This window comes from Neomonachus schauinslandi, chromosome 8 (genome assembly GCF_002201575.2).
Source record: "Neomonachus schauinslandi chromosome 8, ASM220157v2, whole genome shotgun sequence".
In the NCBI taxonomy this organism is placed as follows: domain Eukaryota; kingdom Metazoa; phylum Chordata; class Mammalia; order Carnivora; family Phocidae; genus Neomonachus; species Neomonachus schauinslandi.
The window spans coordinates 108,813,067-108,838,297 of record NC_058410.1 but is presented as its reverse complement, the minus strand read 5'-3'; the positions used below and the strand labels follow the sequence as shown (position 1 = coordinate 108,838,297).

Here is a 25,231-nt window from a genome sequence, read left to right as displayed (position 1 = left end):
ATGGAGCAGTATACAGCAAACAGCAATAGTTCGACAGAGCAGATTGTTGTGCAGGCTGGACAGATTCAGCAGCAGGTATGGAAGTAAAACTGCTTTAAACAGCACAGCAATGGAGCCCGGATTGGCACCACTCAGTGGGGAATTATTTAGAGGTCCCAGATCTTATGAATAATAGGTCTGGTGACTCGTGCCGAAGTGCTTTTTGAAGATTGGATTTGTTGCGATTTCTCTCATGTTCCATGTGTTCACAGCTCTGTATTCAGTCCATGACCACATAGAATTTGCTTTTCTTGGGAGCCTGGTTTAATACTGAATTGCCCATTTCATTTTGCTAAAAGTCAAAACCTACTCTGTTCTCAGATGGAAATTTGGAGTTTTTGTTTTTTTCTGGATTCAGTTTTATAGTTCCTCTTCTCCATTAAGCTAGCTTTGTGATCTTTTAAGTCTGTGGCCTTAATGGATAAACCAAGATAGTCAGCATCCAAGAAATCCACTGTTCTTTGATTTGATACGTTACGGTGCTTATTCTGAAAAGCTGTAGTTCAGCATGAGGTTAATACTTAGCCGCTCTTATTATGAATAAGCACATACAAGAAAGGAATCCCGTGTTGATTTATTCCTTAATAAGATAGATTGCTTTCTTAGATTTATACAGAGATTACATTTTCTGATGCTCTATACCTAGCTTTTTATTTTAGTAAAAGTTTATTTGTGTTTCTCCCTAGAAGAAAAGACATTTATTATGCATTGATTTGACCTTAGGCCAAGATTGAGGCATGTTTTGTTTCCAAAAGGTAACTTAGAGAATACAGAAAAGTAGATGGTAGGGAATACAAAGGCTATTTTGATGGTAAGTTGTTCCTATCTAATGATCAAAGGAAGGGGAACCTCTTGATTAAAAGAAATTAATTATTTAAACTCCTTCACTGGCTTTTTCTTCCACCCAGCTGCTGTGTCTCTGGCAGCTTCCTTCAACTGCCTCCTTAGGAAAGGGGATTCCACAAAGGGCCCTCTATTCACACCACCACCTTGATGGATGAAGTCTTGTTCGGTCAGAACTTACCATTAGAGAATATAAACATTAGGTTAAATCACTGAAAACATTGCTTCTAAGGTAATCCAATTGAGTAGAAGTAATCTTAGTTTTGGGCCTTGAGAGCAGTGACCAGCCTGAAGATGATTTTGGTTCACAGTGATTGCTTCATTCTTCCTACCTGGTGATTACATTTAAGTCTCAGAAATTCTTCATTGTAGCTTCAAAGCTGTAAAAACCTGATAACTTTTTTGTTGTGAACTCATTTGAGGAAATAAAAAGCATTAAGATAACCCTAAGCAGAAGGACCAAATGCTTATTTCTGGAGGGAAGGATTACATTAAAAAAATTTGTGTTCATGATGACAACTGTTGTTTTTGAGTCATGGAAATGTGTTTTGAGTTTCACTCTGGGGACAAAGGGCTAATATCTTTAATCCTGCTACCTGCAACAAAATAGCTTCAGTATAGGGAGTCTGTACAGTTTGAGAGTCCTCTGTTGGGTGGGACTGTTAAAAGAAGACTCCCTCCCTCTCCCACAAGAGGTAAGGTGATCTCATGTCTTGAACTCTACATTTCCTTCCTGACACATTTCAAGCTCTTCCTGTTCCTGTTCTCAGCAGCAGGGTGGTGTCACTGCTGTCCAGTTGCAGACTGAGGCCCAGGTGGCATCCGCCTCAGGCCAGCAAGTCCAGACCCTCCAGGTAGTGGTGCCCTCTCTGATTCTCTGTAAGCACTGCATGAACTTCTCCTGTCCTCATGTCTGGTGCTATTTGTGGTAGGATCTCAAGGAGGAATGGCAAAGTCAATTGCATGTTTTTGATGCTGTTAACTTGTCTTTGAGGCTTGTAAGATTCCAGTCTCCTCATGTTTCATGCCTAGTCATGTAGTGACCCCAGTATCAGTTTTCTGAAAATTGAATTTGGCAATTGTGTTTCTTTGGGAAGGAAATGGTGCAAGTGACAGGAAGAAATTCTTACAAGTGGCATTAGAATCTATTTAGAGCTGAAGCTCTGTAATCAGAATGCACGGTAAAATTCCGTGGATTTGTATTTATAATAGTGGAATAAAAAATAAACTAGGGTTAGATGATGCTTTATTTTTATTAAAAGGGCAACTCGGCTGCAAAATAATCCTTGTACTTGGCAAGGTTTATCTAATCAGTGAATCTTGTTAATCTCTTAACTGCTGCCTTTTCACTACCTTTCCTAAGGAAACCATGACCTGTTTTATTACTAGATTTGCAAAGATTACCCTATACCTCTTCGCCAGACAAAGGTGAAATATGCTTTCTATAAGTCTTAGGTATTACAGCCACTATAAGAATTCTTACTTAACTAGAGCAGTTCCCTAACTTTTTATATGGCCAAGCTAAATATCCTTAGTTGGGGTTATATTTTGGCCAGTTCCTATGTAAAAATGAGAGTAGAAGCCTAAGTCTTTTCTGTGTCTGCAGGTTACTTTGATTAAAATTACTCTATTTTTGAGAAATTGGCAAAATTTGAGTGCCCTGCCTTTTTCCTCCATTGAATGGAAATGATTCAAAGTAGGACCTAGAATGTAGAACTGACGTCTCATTTCAGTGCTGCTAAGCATCCGGCAGTTACCTGCCCCTCATCGTAATCATTTCACCCTAACCTTTCAACCCCATCCCGACACCTCCCGCCTGTAATGTCTGATGGTGATACACTGTCAGTTCTGAACATAAATTAGGCTGAAAAAAGCTGAGCTTGTAGGTACTCCTAAATATGTTCAAATCGTAGAGTTCAGCAGCTTGTTCTTCATGTTTTTCATGCTTGCTTCATCTTATTGATACATAAAACAGTATTGTCATTAACCACTTGTGGAATGGGAATGTAACATGCTCTTAACCGTATGGCTTCTTGTCTGATGCATGTGTCCTTGTAATCATTCATGTGTTGTAAATGCAGTGGGCTCCTTGGAGTCTCAGATGGTTTATCATGTACACATTTAACGTGTCAGTGAGGGGAGAAGTTCAAGATGATGGGTAGCCAGAAACTTATGAACAGTTGGGCCTTAAAACTTGTTTCTTACTTCTGTAGATTTTATTTAAAAGAGATGGGAACACTTTATACGGAAATGATGAAAGCATTTTCTCTAGAGGTCTCATTATTTTGGAGAATTTTTAATACTTCTTTCAGTTACTCATTTAATAAATATTCAGAATCCTTTCTGATGGAGTACATGCAAACATTGGTGTAGCAAAGGGAATTTAATTTGATAAGGAAAGGAGAAGGCATGAGAGAATCAGATTGTAAAGTCCTTTAAAAAGTAAAATGGAATTTCTCAACGAACAGTTTATAAAACTTGGGAATTAAATATTCCTGAGGATTCTGATGCATTTGGTGGTGGTGGTGGTGGTGAAGAAGAGGGGGTCTTACTATCTAATCTATTCATCTAGGGAAGATTGATCTTTTAACCAATTACTGTTATTCGAACACACTTTTCAAGGGCATTAAGCATGAATATTTTAGTCCTATGAATATTCTTGTGTTCTGCTACAAATAATTTCTCAGAACAAGGGCAGAATCTAAATGAAATTTTGGACTTGCAGCTATTCTTTTGAACATTCCATTTCATTTCTAACGTGGCTTGTTTTTCCGGCTTCCAGAATGCATTCAGTTAGCTAGGTATTTTTATATTGGGATTCAAGATGTTATAGAGCACGTATAATGCCCTGGCTTCTAAAGTAGTCCATTTACTCATAGGAGCTGGAAAATTGGGAGTTTTTTGATACACTTGAGTGTATAATTCCCATATTTATCACTGTTTCTGTTAAAACTAAAACAACTATGTAGATATTCAGGGTCCAGTATGAGGAATTCACCACAGAGCTTGAAAACTGACCAGAAGATATTTCTAGGCCTTCCCTAGTGGGCTCTTGAAACAACCACAGGACTAGAATTCCCAGAGTGAGGTAGGGGGTAAAAGTTGTGTATTTCATTTATGCTTGAGAGACTATGGGGAGAAAGGGTCTTCTGCATAAGCTTCCAGAGCTGCTTGCTACCCAGCCTCCTGGAGTCATTGCTGGGTAGTTTGATTTATTCCTTCCAGGTTATTTAGAATTTGCACTCAACCACCATCACCACCATCAGCCCTCCCTCTCATTGCCTCCTCTCCAGCCTTCACTAGAAACTATTCCTGAATATTAGTCTCAAAAGGCACATAGTCTGGATGTTTTGATTGAGTGCTTCTCGTAGATTTAGCCTGTATTTGATGACAAATGCCTTATATCTGTTGAGACTTCCTAAAGACCCTGGATATACTTCATTATATGTGACCTTAAAGTATTCAACTTGGTGTTTGGTCAAAGATAGAGTGTTTTTGAAGAAGATAACTTGAAGACAGGGACTTGAGACTTCTTTTCTTAGTGTCTCTTCTACCTTTTCCCCCTCTACCAAGGCAGCAGAATAGTTCCAGTGATTATCTTTTGGTAAAAACCATTTTACGTTATTTCATTGTTATTTTATTTCCTTCTAGGTTCAGGGGCAACCATTAATGGTACAGGTCAGTGGAGGCCAATTAATCACATCAACTGGTCAGCCCATCATGGTTCAAGCTGTCCCTGGTGGACAAGGTCAAACCATCATGCAAGTACCTGTGTCTGGGACTCAGGGTTTGCAGCAGGTGAGCGATGCAAAAAATGTTTAGACAGAATATCAGAATAGAGGTCTTAAAGAAGAGCTTGTTAGAAACTGTACGACTATTGATCTGGCATTTAACTATTTGCCACCCTACATTCACAAAATTAGTCGATTTTCTACTTTTGTGCTATCAGTGATAGAAACAGAATTGTACAGAAATTGGACATCTCTGGTAAGGACTAAGATACTAGGTATGATCTTGAATCAGTATATAAAGAATACAAAAAGATGAGAGTCTAGTTTAATAGAAAATTTATTGGTTTGATCTTTGTTGGAACTTCTGGCAGCTGAGGGAATTTACAGTGTGCTTTGGAAATTAACTGTTCTTGGTCAGGAATGTTACCCTTTCATTTCTTGCGAAGTGATTTATAATTTGAATTATCTAACAAGTGATGAAAAAAAAATACTTCAGTCCAAACCCATCACACACACCTAAAGCTGTACTGAGAGCAAAATGTGTAACCCTTAAATACTTTTATTTTATTTTATTTTATTTTAAGATTTTATTTATTTATTTGACAGACAGCACAAGCAGGGGGAGCGGCAGGCAGAGGGAGAGGGAGAAGCAGACTCCCCTGCTGAGCAGAGAGCCCGACATGGGGCTCGATCCCAGGACCCTGGGATCATGACCTGAGCTGAAGGCAGACACCTAACTGACTGAGCCACCCAGGAGCCCCAATACTTTTATTCTAAAAGAACGGAAAAGTGAATGTATTTCCCTTATGAAGTTAGGAAAAGGAAGAACAAAATGAACAAAAAGTAGGTTAAAATTAATGAAGTAGAAAACTAACAAAAATGTAGAAGGGTAAATAAAAGCTGATTCTGTAAACAAACCAATAAAGTACTTAGGTAAATCCACTGGAAAGATGGATTCAGAAACAGAAAACAAAGGTAAAGCAAGACATGCAGCTCAGTGGCATCAGATTTTTAAAAACTAGAGGGAATTTTTTTTTTTTTTAAAGATTTTATTTATTTATTTGAGAGAGAGAGAACACATGAGAGGGGATAGGGTCAGAGGACGAAGCAGACTCCCTGCCGAGCAGGGAGCCCGATGCGGGACTCAATCCTGGGACCCCAGGATCGTGACCTGAGCCGAAGGCAGTCGCTTAACCAACTGAGCCACCCAGGTGCCCCAAAACTAGAGAGAATTTTTATCGAGTTGGTAAAAATTAAAAAGAGTTTATATCCAATGCTAGAATGGGTGTAGAGAAAAGGAAACATTATTATTGGTAATTTCAAATTCTGAAGGCATCTCACTATTAAATACATAAACATAAACCTTTGCTCTTTCTGCCCCACTTCTGAGAATCTGTTGTGTAAGAAGAAAAGCATCCATGTATAGGGAGAGATGTACAAAGACATTTATTGCAGCATTTTACTAGGAAAAAAATTGTAACCTGACTGTCCATTCCATCAATAAGGATAAAGAAATGGTTGAATACATCATACTCCATATGTTTATATATGGAGCATTTTGTCCTTGTTAAAAAAGGATGAACTGTTTTCTGGGGAGGATAATCAATATTGAAGTATTTTTAGTGAAAAATAATTTGCAGAGAAATATATACTATGTGATTTCTGTAATGGATAGCCAAACACTCATGGGTATATATGTTTGTGAGCACAGAGGTGGGGCAAGGGAGAACTATTAACTTTTTGTTCTATCTATATTTTGTTTTAACAATTAAAATGATCACAGTGATTTAGTTATTCTGGAGGAATTTAATAGAAGTTGGAAAAACCAGCCATGATCACACTACTTGATAAATCTAAATTAATTTTTATATAAGCCCTTGTAATTTTATGTACAATTTTTTTGCAAAATGTATTCTGGGATTTTTTGTTTGCTTTATTTTTGGTTTTTTGCTTTAATAGGTAAGGTTACTATAAATGTATTTGTGATTACTTTATTTTCCAGTTGAATTCTTAGAGTAATTTCTTTGGAGTGGAGGGATTGCTTGAGCAAAGAAGGGTAAGATCATTTTTAAGGCCGTTGGCATATTTTTGCCAAGATAGAGTTGTAGTTAGGATTAAAAATAGTCTCCACATTGCTCCATGCATAAATGTATGAGGCTTTAAATATATTTTGTGTGTGTGCTTGCTGCAGTGTCGTACTGCTATTCATTTCTGTCCTTTTCATTGCCTCCTCTCCAGCCCCCCTGCCACGCCTTCCGCTCCACCATTGACTAGAAATGGTGTGCTATAACACTAGGAACAGTGTACTGTGAATGCAGTGACCTGACTTTCATTCCCAGGTCTGCCGTTAAACAAGATTTCTGATCCTGGCCAAGTCATTTGATTGTCAGTGTTCTCATCCAGAAATGCAGTTTATATCAGGTGATGTTTAGGGTTCATTCCAGCTCTAAATTCTATGATTTTATGGGGACTTTTCAGCCTTTAAGAGACTTTGAAAGGGTTATTTATTTCATTCCCTTCCCTCCAAGTAGGACTGTGACTAATCAAACCATCCTGGAGAAATTCTTTTCTGTTAATGTGTATAAAGCTTTAAGTACGATTCCACAGCCCCTTTTAAAATGCTTAAGGTTTCAATCCCTTTTTATTAGAGGTTGCTTCTCATTAGTGTTGAATAACCATTTCTTTTTGAAGAGTACTCCTTAACCTTTTTTTGGATTGCCTGCTCTATTTTAGAATTCCACTGAAACCTTTATCTCCTTAGAAAAGGTACAGATGTTCAGATACATGCTAAATTTGTGTGTAATTTTAGATTAAGATCACTGGCTTAATAAGGACAGTAGAACCAAAGTAGAGAGTGAAGAAATAAATGCAAGAATATTGGAAGTTGATGTATAATAAAAATAGTATAAAATACCAGTGAAGAAGTGGTTTAAGAATGGCATAGAAAAAGAAAACACGATATCTATCTCATTACTATATACTTGGTAGATTTACAGTCTAAATGTAAAAAAGCATACTTGGAAACTTTTAGATTTTATTTACAAGAGAATTTTCTTTACATCGTGGAGTAGAGAAGGATTTTTTAAAGATACAAAAACCAAATTGATTTGACTACTTCAAAATAAAAATGTATATACATCAAAATATAAATAAAAGACAAGGTGCAGATATGCAGAAGATATTTTTTAACACACATAATTTGGTTTGTATCCAAAATACATAAAGAACATTTATGTATTGATACGAAAATAACAATCCAGTAGGGAAATGGGCAAAAAATATGAATAGATGGAAAAGGAAATCCAAATGACTAAAAGCAGGTATCCCTTGCTGTTTGAAGCTCAGTTAGGAAATAGATTCAGATAACTAAGTAAATTTGTTTACTAATTTATCTATTTGCCACTACTTTCTAAGTGCCAACTCTGAGCTAAGTATTTAGAAAAAGTAGTTAAGAAGACCTAGGTAGAGGATTCTGGGAAGATGGTGGAACAGGACATACCAGGAATCTCTCTCCCCACCTACGTAATAATCGCACTGGCAGAATCTGTCTGGTATAAACTATTTTGGAACTTTCAAGTCTTTTTGAAAACTTTTTACTTACAGGGGGAGGCATAGACTTATAGTGAAGACAATTTCAGTAAGTTTGAGCTCTTAGCATAATAGCAGCTACTCAGCAGCCTAACAGGTAGCTGCACACAGGTTTTGACGCAGCCTCTGGGCAGCTTATAGGTGCCAAGGTGAGCAAAATAGACCCCATCCTCTAAAATCAGGGATCATTGATTGCTGCCTCTGATCAGAGGTGCAGATGAAGGAGGAGGCAGCCTGTGTCGTCACACTTTCCCCCACTGTTGTAAGTCCCTCTCCCTCCAGCTGAAGTGGCTGACCCCTAGGGAATTTTTAAAAAGTCAGCACCCTTCCCTGCCCCCTTCATTTTCTCTTTTCCCCCTTTTGAGAGCCTAACTTTAGACTCTAGGACACTCAAAAGAAGCTGAATATTTGGGAAAATTAGAAAAGGACTGCACATACTTGGGGACAGGCACAGGCTCAGAAAAGACCTGAAAAAGCTTTCAGTTTATGCCTTAGGCTGATTTTTGGCACAGAGACCGCCTACAACAATAAAAACAATAACAGCAAATCCCAGGGAAGGGAAAGAATCTGATGTCTACAGTTAGTACATTAGTTGACTTAATATGCAGTTTCCAACAAAAGTCATAAGGCATACAAAGAAACAGGAAAGTATTGCCCATTCAGAGGAAAAAATTAATCTATGAACTGTCCTTTAAAAAAATAGATTTACTGTAAGACAAGCATTTTAAGAATAACTGCCCCAAAGATGCTCAAAGAACTACAAGAAGATGTTGAAAAAGTCAGGGAAGCAATGTATGAACAAAATGGAAATACCAATAGAGAGATAGAAAACCTGAAAAGAAATTGTGGCACTGATAAGTACGATAATGGAAATGAAATATTCACTAGAAAAATTCAAGGCAAATTTGAATAGATAGAAGAAAGAACCCACGAACTTGAAGATATAAGGCAATGGAAATGATTGGATCTGAGGAACAGAAAGAGAAAACATTGGAAAAAAGTGAACAGAGCCTATGGGAACTATGAGTCTATCAGGTGTGCCAACAGATGCATTGTGGGAGTCTCAGAAGAAGAGATAGAGAAAAGCGTATAGAGAATATTTGAAGACATAATGGCTGAAAATTCCCCAGATTTGTTGAGAGACATAAGATGAACTCGGAGACCCACAGCAAGACACATAATTATCAAACTTTTGGAAGCCACAAATAGAGAATCTTGAAAGCAGCAAGAGAGAAGTGACTTGTCACCTACAGGGGATCCTCAAGACTTTTAGCAGATTTCTCATCAGAAACTTTGGAGGCCAGAAGGCAGTGACTGATACATTCAGAGTGCCGGGACACCTGGGTGGCTCAATCTGTTAAGCATCCAGCTCTTGATCTCAGGGTTGTGAGTTGAAGCCACACTGGGCTCCACGCTGGGTGTGGAACCTACTTTAAAAAAAAAAAAAAAAAAAAATCAGTCAGTGGGGCACTTGGGTGGATTAGTCCATTAAGTGTCTGCCTTCAGCTCAGGTCATGATCGTGATCAGTCTCCCTCCTCAGCAGGGAATCTGCTTTTCCCTCCCCCTGGTTGTGCTGTCTCCTCTCCTGCATACTCCCTCTCTCTCTCTAATAAATAAAATCTTTTTTAAAAATCAATCAAAAAAACAGAATAACCAGACGGAAGATAAGTAAGAAAATAGAGTACTTAACACAATAGACCCAACTAGATAAGACAGACTTACACAGAACCCTCCACCCAACAGCAACAGCATACACATTCTTCTCAAGTACACATGGGAACTTTCCAGGACAGATCATATATCTGGTCACAAATTAAGTCTCAGACTGCATACAAAGTATCTTCTCTGACCACAGTGGGATGAAGTTAGAAATCAACAGAAATAAAAGTGGAAAATTCACAAATCTGTGGAAATTAAACAGTACACTCTTTTTTTTCTTTTTTTCTTTTTTTTTTTTTTAAGATTTTATTTATTTATTTGAGAGAGAGAGAATGAGAGACAGAGAGCATGAGAGGGAGGAGGGTCAGAGGGAGAAGCAGACTCTCTACCGAGCAGGGAGCCCGATGCGGGACTCGATCCTGGGACTCCAGGATCATGACCTGAGCTGAAGGCAGTCGCTTAACCAACTGAGCCACCCAGGCGCCCTAAACAGTACACTCTTAAGTAATCAATGGATCAAAGGAGAAATTACATGAGAAATTAGAAAATACTTAAAGACAAATGAAAACAAAGACCCACCATACATGAACATGGCAGAAGCAGTGTTGAGGGGGAAATTGATGACTATAAATGCTTATGTTAAAAACAAGAAAGATTGACAACCCACAACCTAACCTTACAACTTACGGAATTAGAAAAGATTGAATTAAACCCAAAGCTGGCCAAAAGAAAGAAATAATAAAGACTAGAGCAGAAATAAATGAAATAGTAGAAAAACAGTAGAGAAAATAAATGAAAACGAAAGTCGGTTCTTTGAAAATAATAAAATTGACAGATCTTGAGCTAGATAGACTAAAAAAAGTCAAATAACCAAAATCAGAAATGAAAGTAGGGATGTTACTACCACCAATTCCAGAGAAATGAAAAGATCATAAGAAAGTATTATGAGCAACTAAATGCAACAGACTGAATTACCTAAAAGAGTAAACAAATTCCTAGAAAGAAAACCTACTCTACCAAGACTCAGTTACAAAGAAATAGAAAATCCTAATAGACCTACAATAAGTAAAAGGTGAAAGATGTATGTGATCTGAAGAGAAACCAGAATACAGAGCTTATAATTAGTAAGGAGCTTGAATCCATAATCAAAAATCACCCAACAAATAAAAGCACTAATGGCTTCGCTGGTATATTTTACCAAAAACTTGGAGAACTAATACCAATCCTCAAACTTTTTCCAAAAATTGGGAGAGGAAAGAGTACCTCCTAATTCATTCTGTGAGGCCAGCATTATTCTGATACCAAGACCAAACAAAGACATTACAAGAAAAATTACAGACTAATATGCATTATGAACATTGATGCAAGACTCCCCCCAAAATACTAGCAAACCCAAATCCAGAGCATATTAAAAATTACACACTATGAACAAGTGGGACTTATTCCTAGAGTTCAAGGATGCTTCCCCATTGAAAAATTAATGTAATACAGTACAGTAACGAAATGAATGGAGAAAAACTCCACTCTTGAAATAACACCCAGATCAAAAATGTCTGGTGATGGAATGAATGAAAGAACTAATGAGATGGGAGATGAAGGGGATGTGGGGGAAACATTTGTGCTGTACCCTTGACTATTGTTTAGGTGTGAACTTGTATATAAAATACTGGAAGTTTTGAGCTGCGGGGCCTTCCTAAATGCATTCTCTTTTGTTCTTAAAAACATGTACAGTAGGTGTTACATGAAAACAGGATGCTATACACCCAGCAGTTAAACTGTTAACCAGTTTTTTAAATAATAAAAAGCTTATAAGAAATATTTTTCAAATTTGTCACATTTACAATGACACTCCTAATAAATTAGCCATAGCCGTTAAAGAGAGAAATATAAGAAAATAGATTTGGATAGCACAGGTTCCCTCTCTGTCCAAAATTGTTGCCTGAGGTTTAGCTATCCAAAGCCAGGAATAAAATTGAAAATGCAAATTAAATCAACAAGAGACCAGCAAACATTAATGATAGTACTGAGCATTAGTGAAGATGTTGGAAAATAGACATAGGGAATAGAATCTGACACATTGTTCAGTGTCTCTTGACACACTTGTGGCCTATAGTCAAAGCGAGGTTCAACAGGGGGAAGAATCCACTTTAAAGCTCAACTTAACGTGGTTCTGGGTGGGCATCTTGCCTTGTGGGCATCTCCGTAGGGTAGCACATGACACGACAGCTATCTTGATACCCTCAGAGCAAGTAAGGGAGAGTGAGAAAAAGCCAGCAAAATGGAAGTTGATCTTTTTGTAACCTAATCTCAAAAGTGATGCCCCAATACTTTGGCCAGATTGTTTGTTAGAAGTGAGTCACTAGGTCCAGCACACTCATGGGGAAGATTACATAAAAGGAGTGATTACCAGAAAGCAGCTAGAAACCCATTTTAGAGGCTGCATTACAACACACCCATCTCCTTCAACACAGGAATTCTACTTAAGAAACTTATAACATTTGCATAAGAATACGTGTTCATTAATTTTTGTGTGTGTAAAATTTGTTTGTAAAAATAAAATTGTTAGAGAAAAACCCAAATATTAAGGGGAATGGATGAATAATAAGTTACAGTATAATTACTTAATGTGATACTTAATACCAGTTAAAATGAGTGAACTAGTTCTGGGGCGCTCAGCTGGCTCAGTCGGAAGATGGGTCATTCAGCTAGCTCAGTTGGAAGAGCATGTGATTCTTGATCTCCGGGTCATGAGTTCAAGCCCCCCCACATTGGGTATAGAGATTACAAATAAATAAATACTTTAAAAATGATGAAATAAATACTTTAAAACTGGCTAAATTTTGAAAACAATGACGATAAGAGCAAATTGCAAAAAGATACAGTATGTTACTATTTATGTGAAACTTACAAACTAAAACCTATCCACAGATTTTTATGGATAGACGTGTAAAATGCTCTGTAAGGATGATCACATTTTAATACAGTAAATAATTTTTAGAGGAGAAGGGAATGTTAAGCAAATATGGCAGAACGTTAATTTGTTAAATCTGAGTGGTGACTGCATAGGTTTCTAATATAATAGTCTCACCTTCTCTGTGTGTTTAAAGCTTTTATATATATATAGGATAGCATTTTTTTTAAACATTTTATTGTAGAAAACATTAAATAGACAAAAACAGAGAATGGTGTGATGAATCCCTACCACCCAGCTTTAACATTTATCAAATTATAATCAGTCTTCTAGTTGCACCTGTATTCCCTTACTCTTTCAAGGATTACTTTGAATATATATAATATTCTTTTATCTCTAAAAAGTACTTCAGAATATGTTTTTAAATGAATATACTTTAAAAATATATATAACATGCCAGCCTGGTCATATATCATCTTTTTTAAAACTGACTTTGATTCCTTAAAATCATCCTGTATCTAGACAGCAGCCAAAATTCCCCCCATTGTTTCATGAATGGAAAACAACTTATGTCTAATTTATAATAGAGAGCAGAACAAGATTCTGTCTTTTTTTCCTCTTCAGAGCCTTTCTTGCTTTCTGGGGGAACTTGGGTACCTAATACTCCAGGACCAAAAGAGACCAGTGCCAGCGGGGTACTAACGTTTCTCTGTGTTCTCTTGCACAGATACAGTTGGTCCCACCTGGACAGATTCAGATCCAGGGTGGGCAGGCTGTGCAGGTACAGGGCCAGCAGGGCCAGACCCAGCAGATCATCATCCAGCAGCCCCAGACGGCAGTCACTGCTGGCCAGACCCAGGTAATTCCCATGATCTCTGTCAACCCAAGAGCACAACTGATTGGGAAGGGTCAGACAGCTGAGCCAGATATCTCACTGGTAGTAGAAATGGGGAAGAAAACCATCAAAATGTTGTATTTTCTTTCTTAAAAAGAAGGCGTCCTTTGTGGTAGCTTTGGAATGTATTAAATTGTCACAATTTCTGTCCTTCAGACCCAGCAGCAGATTGCTGTCCAGGGACAGCAAGTGGCACAGACTGCCGAAGGGCAGACTATTGTCTATCAGCCAGTGAACGCAGACGGCACCATTCTACAGCAAGGTAAGTGTGCGTATGTGTTTCTGTGGGACTTTGGCAGGGGGCATCTTTTTTATCCTTTGAGCAAATGACTGCTCCACAAATTTTGTGACCTCCTCACAACATATATATATATTTTTTTTGACAGAGAGGGAGAGGGCGAAGCGGGCTCCCTGGCTAGCAGGGAGCCCACAGAACATACTTTTGAACAACAAAAATTTTTTCTAAATCTCCACTGATGTTTTCTCGTCATTCATACGTGACCAGCGTTGGTAACATTTGTAGGCGTTCCTGCAGTGGTGGTTAAAAGACTGGCCCTAGGGATTATAGAAGTTTTTGAGCCTTTCTAGCGGGGGGAAAAAATGTTTCTACATAGAAGACTGGAAGTACAGTTTCGTTATTGGTAATGGAAGAAACCAATCAGAAGTCAAGTTGGCATTTAGTATTGCTGCTACTTCCAGGTTTTTTTTTCTGGTCTACTTTATTATTAGTTTTTGTTCAAAAGACTTATTATATGCCCACTATGTATGCAGCACTTCACTAAGAAAGAAATTTTCTCAGAGAACCTTTAATCTATTAAGGGAGACATGTATGTGACCGAATAAATGCAGTGCAGAGCCTTTATAGAGGTGTGTCCTAGCAATAGATAATGCATAAATACAGGAGCGATGAAATCTGTTGGACTTGGGAGGAGAATGGACTTCAGAGAAGAGGAGATGGCTCAAACTGAACTTGAGAGCTTTTGGAAGTACCTGTCAGATAATTGAATCTGGAAAAGACATCTGAGTCCATGAGCAAAAATTTGACTTGTGATGGGGCACCTGGGTGGCTCAGTCAGTTAAGCATCCTTGATTTCAGCTTAGGTCATGATCACAAGGTTGTGAAATCGAACCCCAAGTTGGGCTCCATGCTAGGCATGGAGCCTGCTTAGGATTCTCTCTTTCCCTCTCCCTCTGCCTGCCCCCACTCACACGCATGCATGCTCTTCCTCCCCTGCGCCCCCCCCCAAAAAAGTTGGACTTTTGATTAAAATTTAGCAGTACACAAGCTCCAGTGAGTGCAGTTAAGTGTGCTCTCCTGTGACTCAGGAGAAGGCCTGAACTGGATTGAGCCCAGGCCAGAGCTCAATCAGAAAATGGTGAACAAATCTGTGAGTGGTGCTGGTGATAGTTTGGGGGCATGGAGTGTTTGGTTTAATTTTAAGTTTTAGTTCTAGAACAGGTTGGGTCATTGTCAGTTTAGGATAAACAAATTATAAATGTATAAAGTCTCCGTCCTAAACAGATTATTCGCATATACAAGAACAGTAGTATAACTGAAGTCAGACTGACCTCTAGAAGAGGAGGCCTCCAAACTTTCTCACCAGCCATTGAAAGCTATTACTGGAATACCCAGGGAGGTATCCACTTCAAGGATAATTTTATCAGAACTGGAACCCAGACAGTGAACAGACTATCAAAGGCAGTGATTACTGGGCTTGCAGCAAACGGGGCAGAGAGTAGGAGAGTGCTTCTCCCTTTGTGCTGTTTACTATGTTTTTCCAGAGGAGATAAGCGTGTGCCAGATAGAAGAGGGACTAACTGTGTTCCCTTCTTTCTGTGTACCTGTTTTTGTTTGTTTTATGTTTTATTTTCTTAAAGTTACAGTCCCTGTTTCAGGCATGATCACCATCCCAGCAGCCAGTTTGGCAGGAGCACAGATTGTTCAGACAGGAGCCAACACCAACACAACCAGCAGTGGGCAAGGGACTGTCACTGTGACACTACCAGTGGCAGGCAATGTGGTCAATTCAGGAGGGATGGTCATGGTAAGAAAACGGATTTTCTATCATTTATCTTTCCATATATCTCTTTGTCATTGAAAATTTGTTTGGACTTGCAGTTTGCTATCTTATCTCATAAAGCTTGTTGATAACGCTGGCCCCTTGGGATTGAATTGATCCTTAAGGCATTTACAGAGATCTACTTTTACAAGAAACACTATAATGCATTATAATTCATTCTGAGCACCTATTATGTGCTGGTGACTATTCTAGGTGCTAGAGATAGAGCAGAGGATAAATAGGTAGAAATAACCGCTTTTGAGTAATCTTATTCAGAATTCAAATAATGAAGGCATAGACTACTAATCTTTGGGAAGTGGGCAATATATTGCCCACAGAGAGTGAAATAAGAAGTAAGCTCAAAATCAGATTGTAATCAATAAAGAAACCAAAACGTGTATGCTATGAGTACATTGGGAAGATAGGGAAGGAGAGATGAGTAGTGGTGTAAGTGGAGGGTAAGTCTTCCTGTCCAAAATGGATGGCAGTACATAATACCTAAAATGGGTAAATTAAGAACAAGTAGTAGAAGCCTGCACACAGAGGTGGAGGAAACTATCAGAAGAAACAACACATCCATTCAAAGTTGTTATAGTTGGGAAGGGAATGGGGCATGGGAACCTGTTACTGGTTTTCTCATATACTTAGTACAGTGTTTTTAGTTTTTAGTGTGTTTAGAAAAATTAAGTTTGAATTATTTAGCAAGTTAAGTAGCTTATTAAATTATGTAACTGTAGGCATTTGGGTCAACCTACCTTTGTACTATTTCATGGTCTATGATTACTGTTCCTGACCATTAGATGGCAGCAGATTTTTCTAGAAATGGAGCCATAGGTGGATAACAATTTGGACATGGTTGTGTCATCTGTCATTGTAGCTCCTGGGTTCCCTATGACAATCCTCCGGAATTTTGGTTTAAAATGCATGGGTGTAAATATTCTCCAGGAATCCCGTTTAACTACGTGCTCTATAAAAGCTACTCTTTATAGCATTTAGAAAAAATAATTTAACAGGGACCGAGAAGTTTCCTGTGTCCATACTACATGCCACTATTTAATCAGCTGTGGTTTTTTTCTTCATGTAGATGGTGCCTGGTGCTGGCTCTGTACCTGCTATCCAAAGAATCCCTCTCCCTGGGGCAGAGATGCTCGAAGAAGAGCCTCTCTATGTGAATGCCAAACAGTACCACCGTATATTAAAGAGGAGGCAAGCCCGGGCTAAACTAGAGGCAGAAGGAAAAATTCCAAAGGAAAGAAGGGTGTGTATAACATTGAAAGAAGGAGGAGAAAGGGCAGGGTTCTACTTTTGAAATTACCTTTTATATGGTTTGTTTCCTTGAGCACCTTCCAAACAATTGAAAGTAAATAGCTGTTATCTTTATAAAAGTTAACATTTATTATTGTTCTGTGTGACCGCAACTACCATAACAAAACAGTAACAGGGGCTTAAAAAGAAATTTATTTTTTTTCTTGCATAAGAGAAGTTCAGAGAGAAATTGTCCTAGGCTGGTAGCCCATTTCCACAGTCAGTCCTCATGATGCTCTCTCCTCTGGTCTCACTATTCTGATAGCCTTAGTGTGCTAGTCATAGTCCAGGATGACTGCTTGGGCTCCGGCCTAGGTACGAGGGGAACAAGAAAGGCACTCTTTCTCAAGGAAACTTTCAAGAAGCTCCATACATCTCATTAGCCAAAACTTAATTACGTGGCCACACTTAAACCTGCAAACAAGGCAGGGAAATGCAGGGTTTTTTTTTTTTTTTTACTGAGCAGTCATTTGCTCAACTAAAATTTGGTCTGTTATTGAAGTGAAGGAGAGCATGTATATGGGTTGGGGGGGTTAGATAGTGATCGTTGCTACACCTTTGGGGAATCCTTTTTATTTATTATTCATTCAGCGTTCACATCTTTATGATAGTTCATATACGGTCAGCTGCTGCCCAATGTTTCCTCCAAAGCTTTCTCCATAATTCAAGGTCATAATTGCCCCTGGTGCCTCTGATGAAAGCTCTCCTGAACTTCAGAGAGTAGAATTTATGAATGAGATAACTGTGCTGGTTCCAACTAGTACCTTAATTTCTCTGGTTTCAGAAATACCTGCATGAGTCTCGGCACCGTCATGCCATGGCTCGGAAACGGGGTGAAGGTGGGCGGTTTTTCTCTCCAAAGGAAAAGGATAGTCCCCATATGCAGGTAAGTAGATGATACATTTCATTCTTCTCTTTTTGCCTTGTATTTTCTTGGGAAGAGCATTCAGAGTCCTCTTGTTATGTTCACACCAGAGACTAACTACATTCTCTAAGTTGAATGCAATGTTGTATCTCTTAGATTCCTTTTTGCCTTAAAGCACTAAACGTGTTCAATCCATTGGCCCTTTTCCTCCTCATCTTTGCCAGTTACTACTATTAATTCCTTCTTATAATTCTCCTTTTTCTTGATTTTAAAAGAAAAAGTTTTATTGTCTCTTAGTGTAATAGCACGATCATCAGCAGCTAACACTTAACTGCTATGTGCCAGCCATTACATTAAGCATTTTTGTAAGCGCTTTGTTTTCATTGAATCTTTAGAGCATCCTCAAGCCCCATGAGGTAAGAATACTTATTTCCATTTTACAGTTAAATTTGAGGTTTAGAGAGGTTAAGTAGTTTGCCCAAGGTAAAATACTTAATAAAATGGTACACCTGAAATTCAAAGCCAGTGTAATTCCAGAACTTATTTGTAGCTGCTGTACATCACTGGTTCTTACATCTGATTCCACTGATTGTACTTATCAGCATTTCTGAGTCAGTATATCCAAAACAGAGCTCTTGATTTGTATTTTATTTTTTATCCCTAAACCAGTCGCTCATCTCAGTAAGTGACCTGTCCATCCACCCAGTTGCTAAAGCTTAAATTGTCCAATTCTTGAAAAAGTCGTCTTGGCTTTACCTTTAAAATAATAATCTGAATCAGTTAACATTTTTTCCCTTCCAGCTGCCATTAGCCTGAAGAAGTCCTCTTTTTTTGCTTCAGTTCATGTAACAGCTGTCTACTGGTGTCCTTCCATTCTTGTGCCCCTCTAGTCCATTCTTCACATCTTCAAGTGGTCTTCTTAAAATGTATGTCATCTCACATCACTGTCCTGCTTAAACCCCTTCCATTCCTGCCATTTTCCCACTTGCACTTAGACTAAAATCCAGAGTGCTTACCATGGCCAAAAAGGCACGCGTGTGATTGAGCTCCTGCCTACCTCTGGCCTCATTTCCTCCTGTTCTTGGTCTTTATGCTCTTGCTGTACTATTCATTGATCTGTCTCCTGCCATAGGACCTTTGTTGTGAAAATAGCTAATCTGTAAAGGTTTTCACTCCCATCTTCTTGCCTTTTAGGTCTTGGTTTAAATCTGAGGCTGAAGTCAGAGTAGGTCTCTTCCACCTCATTATTTTTTCACATCTTCCTTTTCTTTTGAGCATCATTAATAATCGACTTGTTTTATTTGTGTAATTGTGCAGTAATCATGCCGGACCCCTGCCCAAGGATGCATGCTGGTTTTCATTTCTTACTGCATCAGATTCCAAACTGTTTTTATATGACATCTAAGCAGCTTGGCTTCCTCATGCCTTTCAATGTCATACTAGGAATCCTCAGTATTTCCACACAGGAGCACAAACTCCTCTTTCTTTTCTTTTTTTTTTTTTTTTTTTTTTTTTTTTAGATTTTTTTATTTATTTATTTGAGAGAGAGAGAATGAGAGATAGAGAGCACGAGAGGGAAGAGCGTCAGAGGGAGAAGCAGACTCCCTGCTCAGCAGGGAGCCCGATGCGGGACTCGATCCTGGGACTCCAGGATCATGACCTGAGCCGAAGGCAGTTGCTTAACCAACTGAGCCACCCAGGCGCCCCAAACTCCTCTTTCAATGCTATTAATTCCTACCTGTAGTCTGGGAGCCCTTCCTTTCTCATTAATTCATGCAGCGTGTGGATATAGAGTGCCATCTATGGGCATTGTGCCAGGAACTCTCCTAATTCTGTGTGCTACCGATAGGACCTTGGTCAAGTTACTTAGGCTCCTTTGGCCTGAGTTCCTCCACCTGTAAAGTAGGCTGCTGTTGATACTTCATAGGGCCATTGTGGGAATTTCATGCAGTAAGCCATATTCGCCACCTACTTAGCACGTTATCTAGTGCATGGTGAGGGCTCTATAAATGCTGGTTATTATTCTTACTCATTGTTCAAGACCCCGCCGCAGTCCTGCCACCTCCCGAAGTCTTTTAGCTTTTTCTCAGATCACATCAGTTGAAGCTTCAGAGCCTTGGTGTGGAGGAACTGAAGGCAGTTATTGTGGAGTGTTGCAAAAAGCTTCTTAGGACTGATTCTTGTCTTAACACTGCAGATTTTAAGTGAGGGGGGGCATGCAGAATTTAGTGGAAAGAAATGGGAAATAGTTAAGAAATAGTGAAATGGGAGCCAAGAGATTTGGGCATTAGTTCTTGCTGAGCTGCTGACTAACTTTCTCACTCTCGTCCAGGCAAATCACTTTATCCATCCAGGCTTTGGGTTTATCTTCAAAATGAGCGCATTAAAATAAATGTCAGTGTCTTTTCCAGCCCTGCTAAGTGCTTAGTATTTAAATATGATGATCAGAAAGTCATGGCACAAAAAATACAATATGACGTGGTTCTCTTGGCCACCTAAAGACCCTTAAATTTGGAAGGTAAAGCACAACACAGGTTCTCTTAGGAAAGAGATACACTGTCAACTCTGGAGTGCTTGGAAGTGGAATGCCAGGCCAGACTTAACACTCCTTTTACACAAAGGTTTGTTATCTCTTCTTTCCTTATGGAGCTGCATTTTAATCCATGTAGGTAGACTTAGGTACATTCTGGGACTTTGGTTTACTTAGCAAAATTGTATGTATTACCCTTGATGATGAGAAATGAGAGCCTTGAGTTCCTTGTTACTTTTGCAAAGGATTTTAATCACTATTATGCTTTGTCTCTAGGATCCAAACCAAGCAGATGAAGAAGCAATGACACAGATCATCCGAGTGTCCTAACCCCAGGCCATGTGATGGAGCAGATCAAGGTCATGTTCCTCACCACTGTTTCCCACTGTTCCAGGAAATTGATCACCTCTTCCAATGGGACACTGACGATTACGTGCTGCCCTTTTCTACAGGACAAACCACTTAGTTTTTAATAAGTGGCTCAGTATTATAATTGCAGCGATGTCTGGCAAATTGAAGTCATAAGGCTTTGTCTCGCCCTTTCAGGCAGGACCTATTTCAGACTGTTGATGACATTGACATTTCATGGATTAGGATGATGCAAGGGACCTGTGCACATAAGTGCACACACAGCACTTATGTTGGCTTCTGAAGCCAGCCAGCCATCTTAGCTAGGGAGAACAACCTTCTCAACCGAGACTGAAATCAGGGAAGCCAACGCCCACTCCTTCCCATGGAATCTAAGCAGCATCCATCCTCTGATGGGGGATCTCCGGCTGACTCACTGGACACTTTGTATTCAGAGGTGGCTTCCAGGCAAGGAAGTTCCACCTTATAACATGGAAACAATAAATTCTCTGAGATACATTCATCTAATCTGTGGTAATAATAGGAATCTCTGTATACCCAGATGATAGGTTGGTATTTTTGGACTCCAGCCAAGAAAAGCTAACTCTGGGGATAGAATGACAAAAGACTCAAGCACTAAAACTATAAATTGCTGAATCTCTCTTTTTTTAAAGCTTTGGCAAGTTGTGGTTTGTCTGTCTGCTGACAGATCATCTGGACCATAGTTTTTGCTTCTGCTACTTGTAAGACAATTTAGAGGGTATTGGACCTTGAAACTGCCTTTCCTAAGTAGAGAACAAAACCATACAACAACTTTCTGTGCTGAAGTGCTGAGGACATTTGTAGTAACTCCTAAACAGCCAAATTAGAATTTTTTTTTTTTTTTTTTAGTAGGCTCCACACCCAGCATGGAGTACAATGTGGGGCTTGAATTCACATCCCTGAGATCAAGACCTGAGCTGAGGTCGAGCGTTGGATGCTCAACTGACTGAGTCACCCAGGTGCCCCTAGAGATTTTCAGTCATAGGCTTTGTGACAGCATTTGGGGAAGAGAAGGGTTCACACGTGTTGCAGTCTAGCAGAAGAGAGAGTAGTATATATACCCATGTGTTGTCATATAGCATGATTCTCCAGTGGATGGATGCCTGGGATGGATCATTAAGGTGAAAAGAATTTACATTTATACTATAACTTTTTAACAAGCATGGAAAGGGAGAAGTCTGAGAACTGCTCTTTGACAATTTCTGTCTGGAAAGCATTGTTCAATCACACTCTCCTGGATATATTCCAGCTTACCTGCTCGAGTTTAAGGTGAATATTGGCTTCACTCCTGCAGCACTTTGTTTGGTGCTGGCCCCAGAGAGCGAACATTCTCTTTCTTCCCCTGGCAGCTGATTCTTTGGTGCCAGTTTCCATGTTTCTCCTTTTCTACATAGGCCTTGTACAGCAGAAAGGTTTTTACATTACATCCACATTCTGGGGATAAGCTGCCAACTGGTAATGGTGATGCTGGCAGAGTCAAGAATTGGGCCACATTTCCCAGAATGGACTGTGCCTCAGTAATCTATTTCTTTGCTAGATATTGAACCTGGGGTAAACTAAGATGATATTTCAGAAAAGAGTTGCTGCCTTCTCTAGAAACAAGGAAGACTTAATTCTTTTGAAGATCATTTGGGTTTGATTTAAATACCAAGAGTAAGAATTGACGCTTTCTTTGATGGTTTCACTCAAATTGTATTAAGAGGAAAAGAAAATAAATCCTCTGAAGAAAACATCACAAAGAGAGATAATTGTAATGGTGGAAATAGAGGTTCAGAACTATGCAAAGAAAGCAGGAAGTAAAGTATCTCTCTAGTCCTTAGTATCTGTAGTCACCTGTCCTGGCTTCCAGATGTCAGGAGAGGCCAAACCCTCTGGTAGGCTCACTGGATAAACTTCTGGCTCTTAAGTTTGACACATTGATTTTATTTAGTAAGCCCCAAGATTTTCAGATGATAGTTCACTAAAAACAATGAGGAATTTCTATCCCTTGGTTTGTTTAGGAGTCTTTAAGATTCAGAGCTCAGAAAGAAAGTCCTCCGATCTAAGCCAACAGCAGTTCAAAAATGCTATTTATTTGTGTCTGTAAGTTTGTACATAGTAACAACCTCATATTGTTGCAGAATTTTTTTTCCATGAGTTTGAGTTGTTTTTTTTGAAAGAAATGCTTCAGTTGTCATTTTGTCACTGCATTTCAGATAGCTCATGGCCCTTTTATTGTGGCCATTTTAGCACATCATAATAACCCACAAAGTGGGGGGTTGAGGTTTGGATTTTTTTTCTTTGTTACTAGTTCTTTTATTTGTCCTTGTGACTGTAGTGATGACTTCATAGATGCAGAAAGAGTGAATGGATGAGTGAATAATTGGTTTAATGCATAGTTATTTCACTTCTTGAGTGCTCTTTTTGGCAAGATAATTGTAAATGTATATATTTTAATTGCACTGGTACATTGAACATGTCAGTGTCTATACCACTGGACCAACAGAGCTTTTTCTGGCTATTGGGTGCCTGATAATAATGTCTTGATTTTCCTTTGGGACTCAACAGTATAGGTTTTTCTCCCAGCAGTAGGGGGAGTACAGATGATCGATCATTGATGTCATTGCAATTGTTATTTTTTAAAATAAATTTGTAAAAATACTAAAAAGTGATTTGAATTTTCACATTCCTTGGGTTCTAGGTTGTGCTTATAATGTTGCCATTGTGATCTTTGTAGACATGGGAGCTCTGTAGACAGTGTCAAACTTGTAGTGTCCAGGCCTCTTAGTTGCATGTCTCCCCTTACTCTCCTTTTCTTCCCTTTTTGCCTTCCATTCTGCTGAGGAGGTAATCTCTGCCACCCATGCAGATTGTATATTTCATCTTACTAGTGGAAGTGTTAACCAAAATTTGATGAAGTATTCCACAAGCAAAATAAGCCTTTTAGTTATTGATGTGGAGAACAAAGGTAAAAGAAATACAGGAAAAAAAATTAAATTTCCTTACAACTTAACAGCCCACTGACCAGTACTTGAGACAGGCAGAGTGGCCTTCCTCTAGGAACTCAACTGCCTAGATGTTAATACTTTGCTGTGGCAAAAGGCAACCTGTGTGACATTAGCCCGACCTCCAGGATCCTGTAAGTTTCCTTTAACATATTAAATTCATTTGGAAGCTTCCTTTATCTCTACTCCCCAAGATATATGTTGGCAATCATCCTCCAAGCATATGGCCCCACTGATACACATCTAAAGGGTTTCATGACTAAGATTTTAGTAGAGGGTAATAAATGGCCCCTTGGGGCCTGGGAACCTTGTTTCCAAATTTCTTAGAGACTTACACAATCCCTAAGCACCTCCCAACTTGAAAGGATACAATGAACCACTGCTCACAACCCAGTGCAGCTCTTTCTGCCCAAGGTCCTGTCCCTGTGCTTTAATAAAACCACCTGCTTTGCACGGAAGACGCCTCAAGAATTCTTTCTTGGCTGTTCTCCCAAACCCCAACATTTTCACATCAGTTATCACTGAAACAGCATTGACTGGGTATTGTAGAACTAAAGATAGTGAAGCTGTAATTTTAAGATTTTATTTCTGCAGAAAAACAAAACACGATGCTTTCCTGATTGTTAAAAATCCACAACACACTCCTACTATTAATAATGGGAATTCTCCAAAAATGTGAGCCAACTGACAGGCAACCTCAGGCATTTACCACACAGGGAACCAGGAGCTGGAGCTAGAGCAAAGCAACGTCAGGAGCACACTCAGGAGACACCCTATAGACCTGTCCTGGCAGGTAAGAGAAACAGAAGAAATTCTCTAATTAAGGCACTGACCATTAAATAGCGTTAGCCTAAGGTTGATAAAAAACCATACTGAGGTTGCTTTAGTCAGATGCTAATGGAACATTGCCCTTAGAAATTCAGAGGTGAGCCAGCATTCCACTCTGGTGATAGAAGACCCCTCTATTGGCACTATCTGAAATAATCTGTCTTATTGAAGAAACATTTTCACGGATAAAGATTTTTAAGCGTCTTCTTGACTCTTGAACATGCTTGCCCCCCCCAAACCTGCTGCCACTCACCTCCCAGAGGCCAGAGCAAGGGCGCAGGGGGCGGGAGGCAGGTGGGGCGGGGCGGGGCCGCGGCCACCCTGGATTGGCATCTCCCCGAGGAGGCCCACACTGATTGGTTGGTGGGAGGGACCCGCCAAGGCTGTCGTTGCGGATTGGCTGCTACCCGGAGGACCCTCGTTTCCGGTAGCTTGGTGGGCAACCCGGCGCCGCCATGGCGATCGGCGAGCGGTTGGCGGCGCCGCCCATGTGGCCCGTAGAGGCCCGGTTGGCGGCGCTGCTTCCCGACCTCCTGGTGTTCGGGAAGCCCCGGCGATCGGAACCCGAGCTCGCCGCGGCTCAGGGCGTCCTCCTTGGCGTC

General features: G+C 39.5%; 1 protein-coding gene across 1 annotated transcript; it reads left to right on the top strand.

Moving 5' to 3' along the window:
* NFYA (nuclear transcription factor Y subunit alpha) lies at positions 1-21,522 on the top strand. Its single transcript, XM_021692021.2, has 9 exons — positions 1-75; positions 1,653-1,739; positions 4,534-4,680; positions 13,500-13,631; positions 13,824-13,929; positions 15,546-15,712; positions 16,812-16,985; positions 17,817-17,918; positions 20,704-21,522. Exons 1-9 carry the CDS (start codon positions 1-3, stop codon positions 20,755-20,757), a joined length of 1,044 nt encoding a protein of 347 aa, XP_021547696.1. The 3' UTR covers positions 20,758-21,522.
* Positions 21,523-25,231: the final 3,709 nt, after the last annotated feature.

Coding starts and splice junctions, on each gene's coding strand:
- NFYA (XM_021692021.2), top strand. CDS start 1: ATGGAGCAGTATACAGCAAACAGCAATAGTTCGACAGAGCAGATTGTT. Junction 1,740..4,533: donor AAGTCCAGACCCTCCAGGTA/GTGGTGCCCTCT, acceptor ATTTCCTTCTAG/GTTCAGGGGCAACCATTAAT. Junction 13,632..13,823: donor TCACTGCTGGCCAGACCCAG/GTAATTCCCATG, acceptor TCTGTCCTTCAG/ACCCAGCAGCAGATTGCTGT.